This window comes from Natator depressus, chromosome 11, assembly GCF_965152275.1.
Source record: "Natator depressus isolate rNatDep1 chromosome 11, rNatDep2.hap1, whole genome shotgun sequence".
In the NCBI taxonomy this organism is placed as follows: domain Eukaryota; kingdom Metazoa; phylum Chordata; order Testudines; family Cheloniidae; genus Natator; species Natator depressus.
Window position 1 is genome coordinate 32,006,744 of NC_134244.1, and position 21,250 is coordinate 32,027,993.

General features: G+C 38.6%; 1 protein-coding gene across 6 annotated transcripts in view; it reads left to right on the plus strand.

Moving 5' to 3' along the window:
* TANC1 (tetratricopeptide repeat, ankyrin repeat and coiled-coil containing 1) overlaps nt 1–21,250 on the plus strand; it is a 200,435-nt gene that overhangs the window by 85,474 nt on the left and 93,711 nt on the right. For all 6 annotated transcript variants that reach the window (XM_074967381.1, XM_074967382.1, XM_074967385.1 and 3 more), the window contains one exon: nt 14,730–14,834. In XM_074967381.1, the coding sequence (XP_074823482.1) occupies nt 14,730–14,834 (105 nt within the window). The remainder of the gene's footprint in view (nt 1–14,729; nt 14,835–21,250) is intronic.

Here is a 21,250-nt window from a genome sequence, read left to right on the forward strand (position 1 = left end):
TGATTTCTGGTCTGGGAAGAAAGTCCCTGCTTGCAGCTTCTTGAACAGGCCAGTGTTCCGAAAGATGCGTGCATCATCACCAGCCTGCGTTAGTGTCCATGAAACGCCCATGGTGATCCACAAGGGCCTGGAGAACCATTGAGAAATATCCCTTGCGAGTAATGTACTTGATGGCTAGGTGGTCTGGTGCCAGAAGTGAAATGTGCATTCCAACTATCACCCCTCCGCAGTTAGGGAAGCCCATTTGTGCAAAACCATCCACAATATCACGCACGTTGTCCAGAGTCATGGTCTTTTGAAGCAGGATGCGATTAATGGCTCTGCACTCTTCTATCAACACGACTCCAACGGTCGACTTTCCCACTCCGAACTGGTTAGCAACCAATTGGTAGCGGTGTGGAGTAGCCAGCTTCCACAGTGCAATCGCCACATGCTTCTCCAATGACAGGGCAGCTTTCATTCTTGTGTCCTTGTGCCGCAGGGCTGGGGGGAGCTCATCACACAATCCCATGAATGTGGCTTTCCTCATGCGAAAGTTCTGCAGCCACTGCTAGTCATCCCAGACGTGCATCACAATGCGATCCCACCACTCAGTGCTTCTTTCTCGAGCCCAAAAGCGTCATTCCACTGTGGTCAGCACCTCCGTGAATGCCACAAGCAATCTCGTGTCGTAGCTACTATGCGTGGTGAGATCGTTGCAGTCCTCTTGCCTTTGTAGTTTAAGGAATAACTCCACTGCCAGTCGTGACGTGTTGGTTAGAGCGAGCAACATACTGGTCAGCAGTTCAGGATCCATTCCTGCAGCCTGAAAGAGGCAGGGTGCACAGTACACAAACTGTTGAAAGATGGCGCCAAATGTGGATGGAAGCACAGAGATTGCTTGGATGTGAAGGAATGCATCACTGGGCATTGGGACTGGACCCAAAATGCCCTGTGATCCCCTCCGCCTTCCCACAAGTCTTAGCGGCAAAAGAGAAAGAGCTGCTCTGTGGGATAGCTGCCCAGAGTGCACCGCTCCAAATAGTGCTGCAAGTGTGAACGCGCTATTGCTCAGGCAGCTGTCAGTGTGAACACACAACAGCGGTTTGCCTTCTGCGCTCTCTGAGCGGCACTGTAACTTTGCCAGTGTAGACGTGCGCTTAGTTTTGCAGTTCTCAAACTGTGGATTTGTTTCTCCAGAGATAACATGCTTGTTAACAGCAAAAATGTTTTTAAATAAATAAATAATATATAGAGGTGAAAAATAAGACCTCAGCCCTTTTGCCCTTCTGCAAATTTGTGCACACATAGTCAATCCCTAACCTCTCTCTCAAAGTGCAGAGTTTCAAAAAGTTTAATGAATAGAAGATTGTTGGGGGTGGAATAGCTCTGGACAAGAAGAAGTCTGGAGATAAATTTGAAAAGGGAGGGACAGGCAGTAGAAATTGTTTGAGCAGCATATTCCAGAAGTGTTGAGGTCTTTCTGAGTGTAGCCTTCATTAATTTGAGATCTACCATACCATTCTCTTACTAGAAAGGAAAACCTATAATGGCAGCAGGCCGTAAAAGAAACCAAGTTTGGGAATAAGAACCATTCAAGAAATATATGTTTGCTGATGATGATTAAAGAAAGTCATACCAGTGAACTGATGGAAGTCACTTAAGCACTTGGATTCTGAGACTGTTGAAGTAATAATCTCACTTTTAACAACAGTAGTTTTTTCTGCTGCTGTAGAAAGAATATTTTCTTCCTTTGGACTAATTCATTTCAAATTGAGAAATAGTTTGGGACCTGAAAAAGCAGGAGAACTTGTCCTTCTTTTCCAGATGATGAACAAACAGGAAAACGAAGGTGAGGATGACTGAGTTAGCTGCAGAAGCCATATTTTAAGTTTCTCATGTTGACCTGCCTGCATAGTCGATTTAAATTTTGTTTTCTGTTTTTAAATATTTCATTTAACTATTGTAGTTAAAAACAATTTTAACAAAAACAAACCTGATTTTAAAAAACTTGAATGTTTAACTAAATTCAAAAATTCATTTGCTTGTTTTGTTAAAATATTATATGTTTGCTGTTGAAGAAAAAAATCCAGAATACATAACGTTGTTGTTTTAGTTAAATAAAACAATTTAAATGTCTGGTGATGTTCTCTTCCTAATACAGCATGGCAAGAAAATCCTCCAAATATTAATGATTAACCTGTTGAATTGGAGATAGTTCACCTCCCAATGACTTCATAAATATCTGCTTCAATTACCTTTGGTAAATGAAATAACCAAACAATCATTCATTTTCTGATATAGCTGTAAAACTAATCTGAAAAGTTTTCAAAATAAATCACTTAAAAATATATAGTATGTACCTTCTAAAAATGAAACCTACATTTATCTCTGAGTTGTGAAGAATATGTATTAAGGTTATAACAACCAACAAGAATGCACCTTTATGTATAAATCCATGATTCAATCGAGTCTTCCTGACTAGTGATTGTAATCAATTTGATTTAAATCAAATCCACCCTGCTAATTATTGTTTTGTTTACCCTGTGACTTTCACACACAAATGTTGACTCATTCAAAACGTTGAGAAATCTCGAGAAATCCTCTTGTCTTGTTATTTTGTTTGACTGTTTCACAGTGGAATAATTTTGAAGTTTTTGGGAATACTGCCTGTCATTTAAAAGCTAGCAGCTGTTAAAACATTTTTTCATTAGTGGATATGGCTGCTTTGTTCCATAGGAATATACCAGACGTATACATTATCCTGGTATGCTATTCCTTTTGAATGTTGGAGAATTTGAACTGGCAAAGGAGGAAGATTTTACATAAATGATCCGTCATCTGGGATGGGGCAATAAGAGATGAAGAGGATTGCAGCAGTATGGCTTTCACAGCCATTTTCAGTGTTATTGTATCAGCAGTTTATGTAGCATGGTGATATTCCCATCTCAGAATGTGATTGACTGAAAAGAGAGAGAGAGAAGTGAGGAGAGCACAGAAGAAGGTGGGGGTTTTTTGTTTTGTTTTTTGTTACAATTTGACTGAATGTTATCCAATTAAACAGGAATAAATTAATAACAGGAATAACAGGAATAAATTAAGTTTAAATTTGGAGGGGAAAGAAAGAAAGAAAGGCAGAACAGTATTGTGGGTCTCATAGACTCATAAGTCAGAGGGGACCATTGTGATCATCTAGTCTGACCTGCACATTGCAGGCCACAGAACCTCACTCAACCACTCCTGAAATAGATGCCTAACCACTTGTCTGAGTTAGAGGTCCTCAAATCATGGTTTAATCACTTCAAGTTACAAAGAATTAACCATTTACACTAGTTTAAACCCGCAAATGACCCGTGCCCCATCTTGCAGAGGAAGGTGAAAAACTCCCAGGGTATCAGCCAATCTGACCCAGGGGAAAATTCCTTCCTGACCCCAGATATGGCAGTCAGTTAGACCCTGAGCATGTGGCAAGACCACTAGGTCTTTTGCTGCTGGCGGTCACCGATTGGCCACATCCCACCCCCTCCATAAACTTATCAAGCTCAGTCTTCAAGCCAATTAGGTTTTTTGCCCCCACTGCTCCCCTTGGAAAGCTGTTCCAGAACTTTACTTCTCTTCTGGTTAGAAACCTTCACCTAATTTCAAGCCTAAACTTGTTGATGGCCAGTTTATATCCATTTGTTCTTGTGTCCACATTGGTGCTTAACTTAAATAACTCCTTTCCCTCCCTAGAATTTTTCTCTCTGATGTATTTATAGAGAGCAATCATATCTCTCCTCAGCTCTACGTGAGCGCAAGGCCTGCCTGGCCATCTACCATAGCTAGCCCTTCACCGAGGGCTGCGCCTGCACCCCAAAGCAGATGGCTGCAGCCAGATTCATCCACTGCCCCAGTGAGAATGGGCCTGATGTGGTTCAATGCTGCTGCTTCTTCAAGGAGCTGGAAGGCTGGGAGCTTGAGGATGACTCCATTGATGAGCACAGGAAACACACCTCTTGCTGGGCTTTCTTCTCCCTCCATAAGAACTCTGTTGACCTGACACTGCAGGAGTTCCTGAAACTGGACAAGGAATGAATGAGAAATGTGATTTAAAAAGCAAATCTTTCAGAAAGTGACACAGTGGAATTTAAAGAAGAATCAAAGTGTTCACGTTGTGATATTGCGGTCTCCTAGGCCCCTGTGATTTGCCTGTGTGCGGCATCTGACTTGTGTATATGGAGCTTTCTGGAGCTGCCTCTTTGTGCCTGGGTAGTGCCTGGGTAGTGCTAGTAGTTCAGGTCCCTTTCATGCAAAGCTCAAAGGGATGTATACTTATAAACAAAGGGGGAAATTTTCGGAATCACATTAAGGAATTTAGGACCACAATTACCATTGACTTGGACTGCTTCACCTTGGCTTTCAATAAGGTTTGTGTTCCTAAATCTCTTACATGACTCTGAAAACCTCCCTTTTGAAATGATTTTCTGTCTCATGTTGACACATATTTCCTCTCAGCCTTCTTTTGGTTAGGCTAAATAAGCCAAGTTCTTTGAGTCTCCTCTCATAAAGTAGGTTTTCCATTCCTTGGATCATCCTAATGGCCCTTCTCTAAGGGTCTAACTTAAACCTACAGAAGGAAGGCACTTTAGCGAAAGCTAGCACTTGACTATCCTATTGTGTAAAAGATACTGCAAAAGTGTTAAATCTGACTGAGTTCAGGTAATCTGCTGTCATATACAGCTATAGCACAACACTTGAAAGTGACACAGTTACGACCAAAATTTAGGTTTTATTTACAAAATTATATATAGGAAAATATATAAATCAGAACAAAATGTTTTAGTTGAAATTAACACATTCATGGAAAGAAATGTACCTATTTTTTCCATATGGCGTGTATTATCCCTATTACCATGAACACTTTTCTAATTCATATGGGATATTTAGTTTCAAGGTTGTTCTGTTTTCTTGTAATTTATCTAGACTTTATTGAATTGCTCCCCATTACTAACCTAAATGGCATTTTGGTGATGTCAGTCTCTTTCAGTTCATGTATTCCTCTCTGCAGCACTGTACTACATATGGCATTGTAAAGAGACAAGGTTAATCTCTCCATTGTGGAAAGATTAATTAGAGATGTAGTTAGTGTGTGAAGTATATGTTACTTCAAAGAATTAAAGGATTCCATTCCATCATATGTATGTTTCTGATGCCTATAATGTTGTAATTTAACAGTTCTGTTTTTTGCCCAGTCTGTGCTGGGGAAGGGATGAGAGAAACATGACAGATGTTAGCATGTTGCTTAATGTACTAGTGGAAGATACTTGAATACCATTGTGACGAAGGCGGAATAAAAACCTATACCGAATGTGTTGGCCTTTAAAGCTAAATTTGCCAGCAAGTATTTAGACTGCAGTTCCAACTAAATGAGATATAGGCCTACTAACCAGGCTAAGCCATGTTGAAAGAGTGTTCAAGTATATGCAGGAATTGTTTAAAAAAAAAAAACCACAAACACACACATTCAAAAATACCCTGGTTCCTTAGGACTGTTGGAGCCCCAGTACCCACAGGCTTCTTGGGGTGAGGCAAAGGAATTAGTTTTTTTAACAAGTTCACTTCTAAGGCTTGTATATACAGAAAAAAGCCACACACACACACTGTCTCTCTCTCTCTCTCTCTCTCTCTCTCTCTCTCTCTCTGTTTATTTAATAAATATCAGGCAATATAAAACATATAGTGTATCAAGCAGCTAAGTACATATGTTCCATTTTTTTATTTTTTTTTTTGCTTCACAGTGGAAGACTATATTATTATTTTTTGATGGGCATGTGGAAATCCTATTAGTGTTAAGCATACATCAAGAGGAGACTATATGCTGACATCTATTAGGGAAACATTATACCTGTCTTTGGTGTGCTTTTCTAATCTTGGTATTAGATTTGATTTGTGTGTACTTTGGGCTTACGCTAACGTCACTAGTACAGTAGCTACAACAGGGTTTTTACTTGTTTTTGTTTTAATATTTCTGGGTATGAACTTAAAGCTTGTGAAAGGTTCTGCATTGAGAACCATGGGGGTTAAGACCTCTTCTCCTCCCCACCCCCCAAAAGGCAGAGCACAGGAAGTGTCAGGGCAAGTTTCTTACCACTGTGCCGCATCCCTAATTTGGAGGTTTGAAACTGCATTAGTACCAATTATGTCCTCTTGTGATGAGATGACATGCTGGGAACTGGATTGAGATCAAAGTCATTTCACGTAAGGCACGAAATAGTCAGCAGGTGGTAATAATGTTCATTTACTAGACTTGGGCAGGAACTTGGATATGAAAAACTAATTTCAGTAGTTTAGAAAGTGCATTGTTAGGAGACCAGCATGTTTCCCCCACATTGGGGAAGTCTTCCACTGTATGGAGAACACTAAGTCAGTGTTTCTTAAGCTGTAGTCTACAAACCACCAGTGATCCACTGAGCACTTGTGGATCATGTGGGGCTGGCTGCTGTGTTCCTCTCTTACATCTGCTGCTTTAAATATCCAGACTCACTGACCTATGTGGGGTTCTCCTGTGTATGAAATGACTATGGTCTCTATGAAAAGCCTGGAGTCCTACCTTTCAGCTGCTTCTATAAGAGGACCAAGTGTAGCAGCATCCTCTGGGGAACAAACACTGTAGCCAGGGCTAAGATTGAGCCAGTACATGGGCTTCGGGGCATACCAGTATCTCTCTGAAATGACTGTATTTTTCTTCAGAATCTGTTTTTATTTTTGAAAAAGTGGCTGTTATGGTTGCAAAGAAACCTCAAAAATATGAACAGTGTGTACTTGATGCAGAGATGTTTATTGGTCAAGGCACACAGCTCTGAAATGTATGATTATGTCCTCATTCATCTTAATGAGATGTTAACTCAGATTCCCAGACATGAAACTTAAATACTAACACCATTAAGCCTTGATTACAGATCTCCACTATTTGCTGTGTCTGAGGTCTTGTTTTGGTGTCACAAGTGGATGGTGGTTGGTGATAGCTCCACTTATTTTTATTTTTTTTTGGTTCCTCAGTCAAGAAAGAGCCAAGCCTATGGAGCTTCGTAGAGTGCATGAGCATATCCAAGACCTGCCAAAGAGGAGCCAACCACAAGTAACCCAGTGTGGCTCAGAAAGCTTGCAGAATCATATTCTGAATATCTGTAAAAAATATTGCGATCAGCATCCCATTTTGGTTAATCACATGGGTTGACCTTAGTTTGTGAGCAGAGCCTGGTGAACATCACCACCTTTTTTCCTTCCTCCCTCCCAATTCAACCCCAGATTACAATCATAAGAGGAGGGGACAGAGGAACCATAACTTAAGTGGGAAAAGAGCCAAGAATTGCTGGTGGAACTGAAGTTCCTGGTTCATTTGGAGTCAGGAGCTTCCTTAATGCAGTACTTGAGAGAGGAAGTTGGCAAAAGAATGGAGGGAGCAAGGGCAGGGAGGAGCCTGGGTGAGAAAGTGAAATGATAAGATGGTGAGGTGAATCTATTTTGTAAAGGAAATTTAACATTAACAACATAAACAAATTATATACAAAGTAGTGTAATCTTCAAAGGGATGATATGGAATTAGGTATTGAATAATAATTGTTAAGGGAAATAGGAACTCAAGTGCATTTTGATTGGATGAGTAGATTACTGGCGAAGTTATTGAACTTTACTATAGTGCAGATCACAGTGGTAGATGGGCCATCATTGATATCTTGGACTTGGCCAGTTCCTCCTGCTGCAGTCATGATAGTGCTCCAGGCTTGAACTAGGGAAAAGCCAATTAATATCTTTAAAGACATTAAACAAATGCAGTTCATCTTTCAGGAGGAGTAAATTTCCTCCTATCACCCCACTACAAGTGTAAAATGAAAGTTTCGTTTAGCAGTAGCTGCTGAAAGTTATAACTAAGAAGAATAAGAAGACCATTCCACACACATCAGAGGTGAGATATCTGTTTTAGGCCCCACTCCTGTATGTATTTCCTCACATGCTTAACTTTACACATGAGAGCAGTCCCTTCTGGTTGTTTGCAGGACGTTGGGACTATTCATAGATTAGAATAGAATCTAGAATCTCATAGATTATATTAATTTTTCTTAAAGGCTGGAAGGGACTGTGATGGTCCTCTAGTCTGATCTCATTCATGACACAGTCCATAGAACCTCCCCCAGTAATTCCTGCATTAGGCCCATAACTTTTCTTTGAGATATTGCATATCTTTTAGAAAGATATCCAGTCTTGATTTAAAGACTTCAAGTGATGGAGAATACACCTGGAACCTAGACATTGATTTTCACTCCTGCCTCCAGGCCTTCCCTGGGATTTGAACTCAAGATCTTTGGCATTGTAAGAGAGCACAAGATCTGTACAGATCACTAGACTACCTCTGTTGTTAAATCCAAATAAATCTTGCTGATTTTGATCTGCTGAGATGCCCCACCATGTATCTTTTAGTGTCATCGCAACCTCTGGTGGGTTGGAGAATGGAGCTCACGACAAGGGTGGAGGTGTCAGTATTTTTAAGTATCTCAGGCTTTCAAAGTAAGAAGCTCTGAAATCTCTTGTAATTGTCCTGTATGCAGCATTAAATAATGCATTCTGGAACATCACAGCTAAGTGGAGCTGGCCAGTGTGGAATTTGGAGAATGTTTGTTAGATGTTAGTGTGCCCAATACTTTTCTTATCATGATTGGTTGCGATATTCAACACGGTACTTGAGTAAACAGAATTTTCATTTTACATTTACAATTTACTTTTGAATGGTTTATCTTTGAGCCACAATTAAACTCTGCTAATGTGTCCCTTTCTAGAGTAATATACTAAAGTTTATTACGGTTTGCTGCTCTTCCCTGTTCATTGTATCTGTTGGGGGCTGTCAGCATTGCTAGTCAGTTTAAAATGGTTAAAGAAAAAAGTTATTTCAGCAATGAGTCCCAACTGCTCTGCAGCTGAAAAGTGAGATCAAGGTGTTAAAATATACTTTGAGGATATTTCAATTCTGAATTGTCACTTGACAGGCTCTTGCTTATTATTCTGGTTCTGATTAGAATATTTTCTCATAGAGCAGAGCAGAAAATCAATGTAATTATAGTGCTATTTGCAGTTGAGAGTTGAATTACTGTCTTCTGAAAGGAAGTGGTTATGTTTCTGAGGAATGCATTTTGAGATGCTTTACGTATCACAATTTTTTAAAGTGTCGAAATAGCACCCTCTGGTGGTAAGTTATAACTAAACATTTTATTTTATTTTTTTTATTTATAAAATTTACTCTCATACTCCTTGCGCACAAATGGATTTATTTTTAATTACTAAATTAATTTTCCAATCCATAAACTTCTGGGCCACAGATTAGGATGTAAATATATTCAACAATCTCCACCCTGAGTGGAAGTCTGAAAGAAGAGAGGGGCTTTAAGACATACCATGAAAGTGTGCAGGACACTGTGTGCAGTTGTGGAATGAAACACTCCCTCCAGAGCATCCAGTTTGCAGGCCCCAATCACTGAAATCTAGACTTCCCATCTGATCTCAACTGTTGCATCATAGATAGAAAGATGGTCTCTCACTGGGCCAGTACCCAAATGGTAAAAGGTTTGGGTTTCTTTAAGAGCAGTTTCAAAACCTTGAATTACACCTGGAAATCAACAAGAAGTCAACGTAGTCTTCAGGGAATTAGTGTAATATGGTCCCTGATGCTAATGCTGCCATGCAGGTGAGCGGGATCATTCTGCATAAAATGCAGATTGAGTGGCCTTCAATGGCAGCCCCATTTATTACATTACAGTAGTCAAAGCAGAAGGTCACAAAGGCATAAATATCCATATCCAAGAGCAATGATTACATTTGGCTTTTCATATATGGATTAAAAATATAGGTGCCCCCTGAGAACTGAGGAGTAGTTGGGGACCTACAAGCATTCCTAAATTGTGTACCTCTTTTCCTAAGGGTGGGCAGAGAAGTAGACAGCGCATGCACTACCCTTGCAAACTTTTGTTGTGATCCTAGGCTCATTTGTCATCAGGGTAGCATCTCCCACCCCAGTAAAAGGAGTCAAGAGACTGGAAAACTTGAAATACAATCTAAGCTAAATGGAAACAGATTTTACTCTTAAAGAAACTACTGAAATTATCAGTATTGTGTGGCATTTAATCACCCTTCAATACAAATACTCGTCAACTTTCATCCAAGCATTTCACAGCACATTACAAACATGAATTCAGTCATGTGAGGGTAGGTGAATAATTATCCCCATTTCACAAATAGGGGAACTGGTGCAGAGAAAGGACAAGGTGTGTCAGCAAGGCAATGGCAGAATCTAAGCATGCTAACTAAGCATGCTAATTTAAGCATGCTGACTGGGTTGTGTTGTGGTTCTTTTGTTCATTTGTTTTGTATTCAGATCACAAGACATTATGGCCTAGTTTAAATTTAAAGGGACACTTTCAAGGACTGAGGGTCTACAGGATTTTTTTATATATAACTCAATAGCAGAAATGTTTTCCTTTCTCTAAAAACAAAAGTTTTTTTAAAAATGTAAACATTTCCTTTCAGTGTCCTTAAGTCATACAGGTTTCAGAGTAACAGCCGTGTTAGTCTGTATTCGCAAAAAGAAAAGGAGGACTTGTGGCACCTTAGAGACTAACCAATTTATTTGAGCATGAGCTTTTGTGAGCTACAGCTCACTTCATCGGATGCATACTGTGGAAATTGCAGAAGACATTATATACACAGACACCATGAAACAATACCTCCTCCCACCCCACTCTCCTGCTGGTAATAGCTTATCTAAAGTGATCATCAAGTTGGGCCATTTCCAGCACAAATCCAGGTTTTCTCACCCTCCGCCCCCCCACAGACAAACTCACTCTCTTGCTGGTAATAGCCCATCAAAAGTGACCACTGTCTTCACAATGTGTATGATAATCAAGGTGGGCCATTTCCTGCAGAAATCCAGGTTCTCTCACCCCCTCACCCCCCTCCAAAAACCACACACACAAACTCACTCTCCTGCTGGTAATAGCCTATCCAAAGTGACCACTCTCCTTACAACCTGCATGAAAATCAAAGTGGGCCATTTCCAGCACAAATCCAGGTTTTCTCACTCCCCCACCCCCATACACACACAAACTCACTCTCCTGCTGGTAATAGCTCATCCGAAGTGACCACTCCCCCTACAATGTGCATGATAATCAAGGTGGGCCATTTCCAGCACAAATCTAGGTTTTCTCACCCCCCCCCCCACACAAACTCACTCTCCTGCTGGCAATAGCTCATCCAAACTGACCACTCTCCCCACACTGTGCATGACAATCAATGACTTGTTTATACTGCTCTGTATACTATACACTGAGATGTAAGTGTAATATTTATATTCCAATTGATTTATTTTATAATTATATGGTAATAATGAGAAAGTAAGCAATTTTTCAGTAATAGTGTGCTGTGACACTTTTGTATTTTTATGTCTGATTTTGTAAGCAAGTAGTTTTTAAGTGAGGTGAAACTTGGGGATAAGTAAGACAAATCAGACTCCTGAAAGGGGTGCAGTAGTCTGGAAAGGTTGAGAGCCACTGCCTTAGAGTGTGCAAGCATTCACAGCCTGCCATTTGCCTACTTAAACAGCCTCCAGGCAGATATAGACCAAAGCAGACAAGTAGCAGCAAAGACATCAACATGATGTCTTTTCAGCTAGCAAGTTCTATATTTTGGGACTGATTCTCCTTTTATTTACATGGGTGTAAATCAGAAATAACTACTGGAGCTACAGCTGTAAAACTGTGGGAGAGGAGAATCAGACCCAATGATGCATGCAGACATCTTTTTTGTCTGTTAAGTAAACCTCCTGTGTAAAATCTGTTGTTCATTTGACGCATTACTGACGATACTTTAGTTTCAGCATAAAAAAGCACTAGCCTGAAACCTTTTTGTACTTCTTGTGTGTGTTTAAAGAAAAAAAATGCAATAACTAAGAGGCAATCCATGTAAGAATGTATTGTTCAATGTAACATGAATTTAGAATACAAAAATGTTATGGACCATTTAGTTTTTAAATCATCCTTAGTTAATTCCATTGTGTTTTATGTGAAATCTGCGTGAGCTGTAGTATGAATCTTATGCACTTTTGTCAAAAGTTCTACTGTTAACATTTATCCAAACTGTTCTTTTGACTTGCAGAATTCACGAAGATGATATGTTGGTCAAAAATAAAATGTTTTACAAATGTAAGATAACAGTGTGAGGTTTGGGGCAGGGACTGTTTTTTTGTTTTGTGCACAGTGTCTAGTACAATGGAATTCTGATATCCAGTTGGGATGCATGTATGCTACCAAAGTAAAATAATGGGGAAGACTGAACATTAGATCCAAAGTATTTGACTCCCTTATGTGTGCTGCTTTATAATGTACAAAATTATACAATATATTGTACCCTGAAGGTAGATTGTCCCTAGGCTAGGGGAAAATTCTACTAGTCTGAAAGATAGTGGGCATAGAGGCCGAATTCTGCCAATCTTACTCATGAGTAGTACCATACTCTGAATAAGATACTACTTAATGTGCGAAAAGTGGCAGAATCTGGACCATAATCTCCCCATCTGCAAAGTTTATATGAAGAAAAGAATTGGTGTAGATATAAATGATTGTTTTAAAAAAGTGGAATGTTTGGAATGCAGAGGCTTCTTTATTTCTTTTATTGTTACTGTGGTCTAATGTGGGTATTTCAAAAATAAGAATAAACAATTATGCAACCATTTCACCTTGGCCAGACTTCCAAGAAAGGAAAAATCTTCGTCAACTTCCATTATGGCAGTATGGGATTGGACAGAATCTGAGACTGTGATTGTCTAACTCCATAACACAACTGGAGGCTAATATCCAGGGAGGAAGGGAAAATGTAACTACTCAGGCAACCAGCTCTATCCGTGTCCTCTCCCAGGTCCAGTAAATTGGACTCCTCTGACTGAAGCAGTGTAGCACCTCATCATGGTTCAAGCCCATGAAAAACTCTCTGTCCCTTCCCCCAAATCATCTTTGTGGATTTTAAAAGTGGTTGGATGGATTACCCCAGTTACATGGAGAGCATACACAGTGTACACAGGGAATATGAGAAGAGAATTTTGATTGTTTTTAGTATCTTGACTTTGCACTGGTATACGTGCCAATACTGCCCGCCACTCCCCTGCCCCAGAATGTCCTGGGTTTCTGATATGATGTTTATAAATCTGTGTTTTGTTCAGTTTTTCTCCTTAAGTAAGTGTAATATATTTGCCACCTTAACTAAAGCTTCATAAAATTTTCTGTCTGGGGATATATAAATATAAGGCAGATGCTCACTCCAATCCTGCAACATGTTGTGTTCAGGTACAGTAGTCTGCCTGCCTGTGCTATCTATTGTACTATTAAGACAAGAATTCAATCCTTCAACTTCCTATGTAGTGCATACTGTAGATAAAGAAAAGGTGACTTGCATAATCACCACAGGTTATACTGCTGCCATAGTCTAGTGAGTTGAGAATGGAGTTCCAATATTAGCTTTGAATTTTGTCCTGTTGCAGGTGTAGGTCAAACTTGTTAAATTTTTGCCACAAAACAAATATATTTTAATAGTTTTAATCTACCTGTCATTCTTAATGAATAGAAAATAGAAGTTAAATCATTCACTGTAAAATTAGTATGCTAAGCATTATAATTACAATAAATGTAAAATACATTAATCTGGAACAATTTTCTTCATAGAAGATCAAATTTATTTTAACTAACAAAATCAGAATGGATATTTTTATAATGGTGTTTTCTGTACAAGTGCACATGAACTGAAAATGTTAAGGGCTAAATAGATGGAGTTAATTTATGTTGGTTTAATATTACTAGTATTCTACTTTTAGTCAACCCTTAGATGGCAGCATTGTTCTCATTGTGTTGATATTTTTCTGATCAGAAACTCTATTGTTCATCTAATGTTTCCTGTAATTGTTAAATCTCATTTAGCAAAGTATACTCTCATTAATAATCTAAGAAAGAAAACATGAAGCTCAAACTAAGTGAGAATGCTTTAGGTATCAATTTAATTCAAAATTTTTGTTCTGTATTTTTTTTATGATGATAAAAGGTAGTTTAAAATACCAGGTACAGATTGATTTAATTTTTACGCAAGAGCTGGGAAAGCAGATGTCTTTATAAATGAGAAACAGTTGGTTGACAAGAAGATACTTTTCTCCCTCAATCTCACCTTCCCCTTGCAATCAGACTGTGCAGCATTGATTGGATAAAATACCCAGAAATATAAAGTTGTTGGACTGAAGTATTCTGAGTGTTAGTGTTGCAAGTTGTCTGCTTACTGTAATCCTTGTCTCCTAGCTTCAGAGATATTAGAGTTATCTTTATACTGAGTTGGAAAATTTTAAGTTCTGAGTAGAGGAATCTAACTAATAGCTGTCTGGGTTGGAATATGTCTAAATCACCCTCTTTTTACATACTTCAGGAGCGTCACAGCAAGCAAATTGCTTTTGTTTTCCACCAGAGTTTACATTCCAAAAAGTGAGCGTGACTCAAGTTTTTCTTTCCTCAACGGACTGTAAGAGAGGAAGTGCAGCAGTTCACTGATCTTTATTATAGTAGCTGTGTGTGTGTGTGTGTGTAGTAGGTCGTCCTTTAGGTTTATTTAGATCTCTAAGGGTACACACTGTTCATTCTGAAATGTGCTTTCCATCTGGAAAAAATTAGACACACTAAATTTTTTCCCGCTGCAGGTCCGATCAGGAAGCCCAAGTACGTGGAAAGTCCCAGAGTGCCAGGAGATGTGGTTGTTGTACCATCGAGAAAAGTATCAAAGCCAACAGAACCCAATCAAAATGGTAAGAATGTATTTTCAGTGCTCTTTTATTTTATGTAATGGCTAGCTTTTCATTTCAAAGAGAGCTGCGCTATGCAATCATGGGACTTGAGTCTCTCTTGTGAGACTGTTTTGCACAATTAAATGCATTTGTAGTAAGGAGGAAGAGGTTTCCTGAAAGATTGTGATCTTTCTAAAGTCTAAACTCTTGGAGCTATGTACCCTGTGAAGACAAAATTTGAATGTGAGGGTTGTGGGTCACTTCTTATGCTGGAGGCCTGCTTGAATTTTTCTGAATTTGTTTTTAAAAAGTTGATTCAAAGTGTATAGTTTTATATTGAATACAATACTGCTGTTAAAAAGTTCAGTGAAAGCTTGCAAAATAGTAGGGTAATATTAACAGATTTCTGTGTTGGCAAAGCTGGTAACAGATATCCCCCTCAAGTTAATTGGTATTCCTGAAAAGTTTCAAGTTCATAAAATTTGACCAGCACATAACGAAATGTAGTTTCGATGAATGTCAGCGGAAAATGACAATCAAGTCAGTATGTAAGTATACATACTGAAATGAGCATTTCATATTCATTGTTGCATTTTTGATCAATTTACAGCTTTACTGACCTCATTAAGGTCATTGCATATAATCAATCCAGTTACAGTTGATCAAATCTCTTTTTCTTGTGCTTCAATTTAAAAGGCATTCTTAGGTTTGAAAAGGAATTATTTATTTTTAAAATAATGTTACTAATATTTATGATATCTTTATTCAATGAAAATAGACAGGTCGGTTATAGTTAGTTTAGCTTTGTGGTTCCATTTCTTCTTCTTCCAATGCTGCAATGATTGAGGTTGTTAAAACTTCAATGAGAGTGGTGAAAACCAAGCCCAAAAAAAAATTAGTGAAACTTTGGTAAAATATTCTGACCATTTGTGGGTTTTTTGTTGTAAACCTACTTTAAAAAAAAAAAAAAAATCTTATATTTCGGGACTAAAACTAACATTTTCTTTCTCAACATTAAAAACAAAATCACTTTAAATAATTCACCTTTTAATCTATTTATATTTCCAATTTAAATGCACCAGCAAAATCTGCATTGTTATATTTTACTTATAGTTAAGAATGGAAAAATTGGACACCTTTTTAATGGGCAGGACATCTCAGTAAATTGGCTTTTGGTTTCAGGTTTTTCTTTTTCTTTTCGATCAACTAATGTGATCAGTCATCAAGCCATCTGATTTATTGACCAGCATATATCCTATTTGGTATAACACAGATAGTCTGGGAACACCTTGCCCTTCCTGTTAATAGATGCATAGAATACATTATTCTCCCTCATTTCAAGTGCCACATCTAACAGTGACCCTCCATCTAGCAGAGTAGAGCCACATTCTCTGAGCGTTAGACAGAAACCTTACTAAAGATTAATGCTAAGCTCCCCACCGTCTATGACTGAGCAGTATTTGCTGGGTTGAGGAGTTTAGACTCTCTCTCGTCTGAGGTACAGCAGCAAATTTCACTACCGCTTGACCGCAAGCCTGGAACAAAATACTATTTTTTAAAATAATCATGAATCATAGAAAGCAAAGGAACCAAAAGCTCATTATTAGATGCTCTGTGGCTGTTCCAGTTGTTCTGGGGAAAAATTAAGGCTCTAAGGGCACTTGCTGTAAGGCCAATGGAAATTTAACAAAAAGGAATCGGTGTAAATGTGGATTAGTTGTGGTCCAACACAATTAAACATTAAATGACAATTGATAATAGCCAATGCATTTTGAAATCTATATGGTATCTTTGAAGTTTCTGTGGTGTTAATCAATTTGGTTTTGTAAGCCAAGTATCTAAATCTGACAAAGGTAGAAATAATTGGAACAGATATAATAATAAATATGGGTTTAACACAAGTGGAAAAGCAGAATGAAGAAGTTGATTAACAAGAGAACCATTTCTTCTTTTTGTTGAAGTGTGGTTCTACTCTGTAAAATGATTTTAAAAGTATTTGGAGGTTACATGTTTCTCTCAGAGAAATGGCTATTCCAACTACCAGGGCTGAAAATTTAATCTGCAGGCTGGCTTCTTTCCTGTCAGTCATCAACACCTGTTGCAAAAGTTCTGGAGGCAAAAACCTGCTCTTCTCCAGCATGGCTTTCAATTCTATTTTGAAGAACAAAAAAAATAGCTTTTGACTCACCCTCCCAGGGCTAACTTCTGTTTGTCACTAAAGCAGCGGCAAATATGAGACTGAATACACACAGAGAACAGTTCTTTTTAACATAGTCATTTTTCCTAGTAGAACTTTGCTTAAAATAACTGATGTTTAAAGGGATTTTTGCAAACTTAAAGTATAGCAACTTATATACGTTGTATTGAGATTTACTTGTAAATACATTGACATAATGGCCAATTAGTTATGTTCCAGGTTACGAGCTGTCACATACTGTATTCAATAGAGTTGCTGTCTTGACATATCAAGAGGTACTTGGAAGATTAATTTGCAACATACTATTTATACAGGAGTTGTCCCTGACCACCATTAGCTCCACCCCTGGTGGGCAACGGCAGGGCCCATTCTGCTCCTGTCTCTTCTAAGGACTTTCATCTAGCTATGACATTTTCACAACCGTATCTTCCAAAGTGGTTAGTGACCAAACCCAGGGAGCATCCCCAGGGCACCTCTCCTTTGTTGGCAGATACTCATTTAAAATTGTGTGTGTGCATTCATGCACGTCCACATCCACCAACTTATGTACATCAGTTTACTACTCAGGTACACTTTTATGCCAGCTCTTTTTTGGCTCTTTCACAGATCTCCCAGCAGAGTTCTTGACCATAAATGCTAAATAGCGCTGCTGTTTTCTGTTCTTGGAGAACAGCAACTGCAGGAGTTTTAAGGGACATGGATCCCAAAAACCTGCACTGTCCTAAATCTCAGTTGTAATTGCTAAACAAGACCATCAAGGCCACACCACAACTGAAGTCTTGTACTCAGTTTTATAAACCCAATTCCTATCAGCACCTCATCTGTAATTACAACATGCAAATTAGCAGAATATAACTGTCTTGAGTTCCTTTTGGTGAATGCAAGATTGACTACAAAAAAAACCAACCAGCACCATCCATGAACTGATTTTGGACAAGACACCTGACATCTTTTGCAAAGACCTGGTTTAATGCCAGCACCAGCTCTGTTTACACAGGTTAATAAATGCAACAAAAACCAAGAAGGATTTCAGAAGAAGCCAAAAGGGAAGGAGAATGGGATGGGATAGTAGTTCTGTCCCCTTACAACCTCCTAGGCAGCAAACACCCCAACCCAGAAACAAAATCCATTTGCATGTATTCACATGGGTGTGAAGTGAAAGAAGAGGAATTTAGGGCTCCTAATGGTTTACAGGCCTCTAGGTGAAGATTCCTGACAGTTTCCTAGACGAACTATTAGCCTGCAATTTACCATTGGAAATCCCAGGTTCGGCTTCTTGGCAACATACACATAAATGTATTTATGGTATTCTTGCTGTTAATCTTGTTGTCCCACATAGAAACAATGTATTTCATACAAGACCTCACTGGCCTGAAATCCAATGTGGGGCAAAGCCTTAGGGTTCAGCTGGACTGTTTGCTAATTTTGTATGACAGATAGCAACAGTATCAATCCTTTAATCCTTTTTTTCTGAGATGAGGATCTAGTAACAGAGATCTGTGCAGTTGTCACCCCAAACTGAATTACAGCAATTCACGTCTTTGGGGATCAGCACACTTTTCTTGCCAATTCAAGGCCCTGATCCTGATTTCTTTTCATAGCTATCTAATGGCCAGGACACAACTGCCTGAGCAAGCTCATCTCCATCTGTTGTCCCAAGAAAGCAGGAATGATGCAGCTACAGAATCAAGCACAAAGGTGTGAGAGCTGAAGTTAGAGGGGTAAAGGGGGTTTATCTAGAATGATAAGATGAGAGTATTTTGGCTACTTTTAGGGCAAACTGCAAGATTTTCCTTTAAGATAAAGCTCTTACCACAATAAATACAGGGCTTTATATTAAAAGAAACCAAAATCAAACACTCAGGAAAAATACCCCCAAAAGATTTTCGTAAAATCTGGGAAGGGTGAAGAACAGAAGTCCTACCATGGACCCAACAATGCAGATGTAATTTACCTGTGCAGCTTTTAGATATGCCAGAGGTCCTAGGTTCTCTAGAAACTAGATATTCAAAAAGGGCCCTAGTACCCCGGAAAACTTAAAACAAAACTGTTTTCCATGAAAAATGTCAACTTTTTGGTGAATTATCAAAAACCAAAATGTTTTGGCCAATATTTTTTGCATTTCGAGCCTTTGGATTTTTTAAAACAAAATATCAAACATTTCTACAGAAAGCAGACACTTTTCATGAATAAATGTGTGTAACCAACCCCCCAGATTTCTGTTTAAAAACAAACATTTTTTTAATGTAAAATTTTCAACCAGCCCTAACAGAAACTCAAAGATTTCAATTCCTGGCTTCTCTAAGCAGATAAGAAGGCTGTCAGTTGTTGTGGTCATGTGTGGTGAATTATGGGCACATGTTTGTTGGGAAAGGGACAGAAAATGCTCCCCCTTTAAAAAAAAAAAAAAAACTACTACTTTTTCTCTCAAATTTAGGGAGGCACCACAAAGTAATAGTGTCTATGAAAAGCAAAATCCTCATTTTCAGAATGGATTTGTTGAGGTTTACGCATTTGAGGGTTGTAATACTGAAAATAGCTTGACAGTGTCCACCTAATGCCTTCTGTTAATTGGCATGGTTAAAGTTCATTTACCTTTTTAATTGAAACTTGGCTTTCCTGTCAGAAATATCATTACTGACTGTATAATATTCAACAGCTATAAATTTGAGAGGAAAGCAATGCTTATACTCCAGCTGCATATAGAATCGAAATGAAATTGAAAAAAACTCTGCATTTTTGCATTCAAATCGTACTAAGAAACACATACCTGTGGAAATCCAAAGAATAATGTGTGATGACAACTCTTGCTGTTATCTTAGTTACAGAAAAATGGTACCCTAATGTTGTTCACCTTACAGATATCCTCTTCCCAATATCATTAGGGGAGAGTTAAATACTTTTAAAATACTTAGATAATTCTTCATGAAGCTTCAAATGAACTGAAACAATTACAAGAAATATATAAATTAGAAACAAACAGGTGTGTAATCAGCTGAAGGATGTTTAACTTGTAAAGTACAGCTGTTGGGGGACTGGATGGTTCAATGCAGCTCAAGACAAACGAAGTAAAATTTAGTTATTGCCTTCTGGGCAAACTGCTGAGCTGTACTTAATGTTGTTGGGTGTTTTGACTGGTGCATCTTTTTGAAGCTGGAAATCAAAACTAATTTTGTGCTGTTTCCCTGCAAATGCCACTGAATGTCAGGTATGTCTTATACTGCAATTTTGAGAAGTGTGCGCACTCTTCGCAAGGAGCACATTGAGGTGCAATTGATGGTGTGAAACTAGAGGAAGAAGATGACAAAGTAGGTCTGGTACGAAATAATCCATTTCTTCTTTTTGGTAATGTACAAGGCTCAGAGATGAGGCTTATCTTTATTTCTGGCCTCATTTTGGATACATCAGTCGGTCAGTGCACCAGGACTTTGAAGTGCAGCTCAGCAACTTCTTCCTGTCTCGAGAGATGGCAATATAACACAGTTTAAATTAAAAATAATACATTTTGGCTTCAAAAACTATCAAATAAACAGGATTTGTGTTTGCATAAATTGATTTATTTGTGCATTCATGTTGAACATCTTTGAGCATCTGATCGTCATCCGTAAGTTTAAGTGCAGAGGGCAGCCTGCCTTCTTATAAAAATCCTTTAACTCCAGATCCTCCCTAGTGTGCTTCACCAGCTAGGAAGAGATCCTTACTCTATTAATACGTGCAAGTCACTTATTCTTTATCTGTTTTTTCCATCTGTAAACTTGGGTATAATGATGCTTACTTAGAGCCAGCCAAGTACACTGAGAAACTCGGCTAAAGAAGTCTGAGTTTTTACACAGTCCTCCTCTGACAGTATTTTTGGAAGATTGAGGGTGGAGGCCCCGTCCTCTGATTTGATCAAATCTTCTTTCCAAAGAAAGATAAGATATTGCAGCATGGAACTGCTGGGACCCTCTGTCTGCGCGTGATCCAGAACAAGCAGACTACATAATCCAAGCGGTTTAGTTGGTTAGTTCTCTGTCTTCATGATGGAAGAAACCAGAGAAAATCTTAGCCTCCACCACTGCATGTGTGCCCCTGACCTGGTCTCTGTTTAGAGCTCCTGATTGGATTTGGAACAGGTTACCTTCCACTAATGCATTTGAGCAGTAGCCTGGATCATTAACTCTCTCAATCCTTGATAAATTGAGTTTTTGCACCTAAGCAGTTGGATGCCACAGTTTTTTGAATTGACAATAGAGAACTA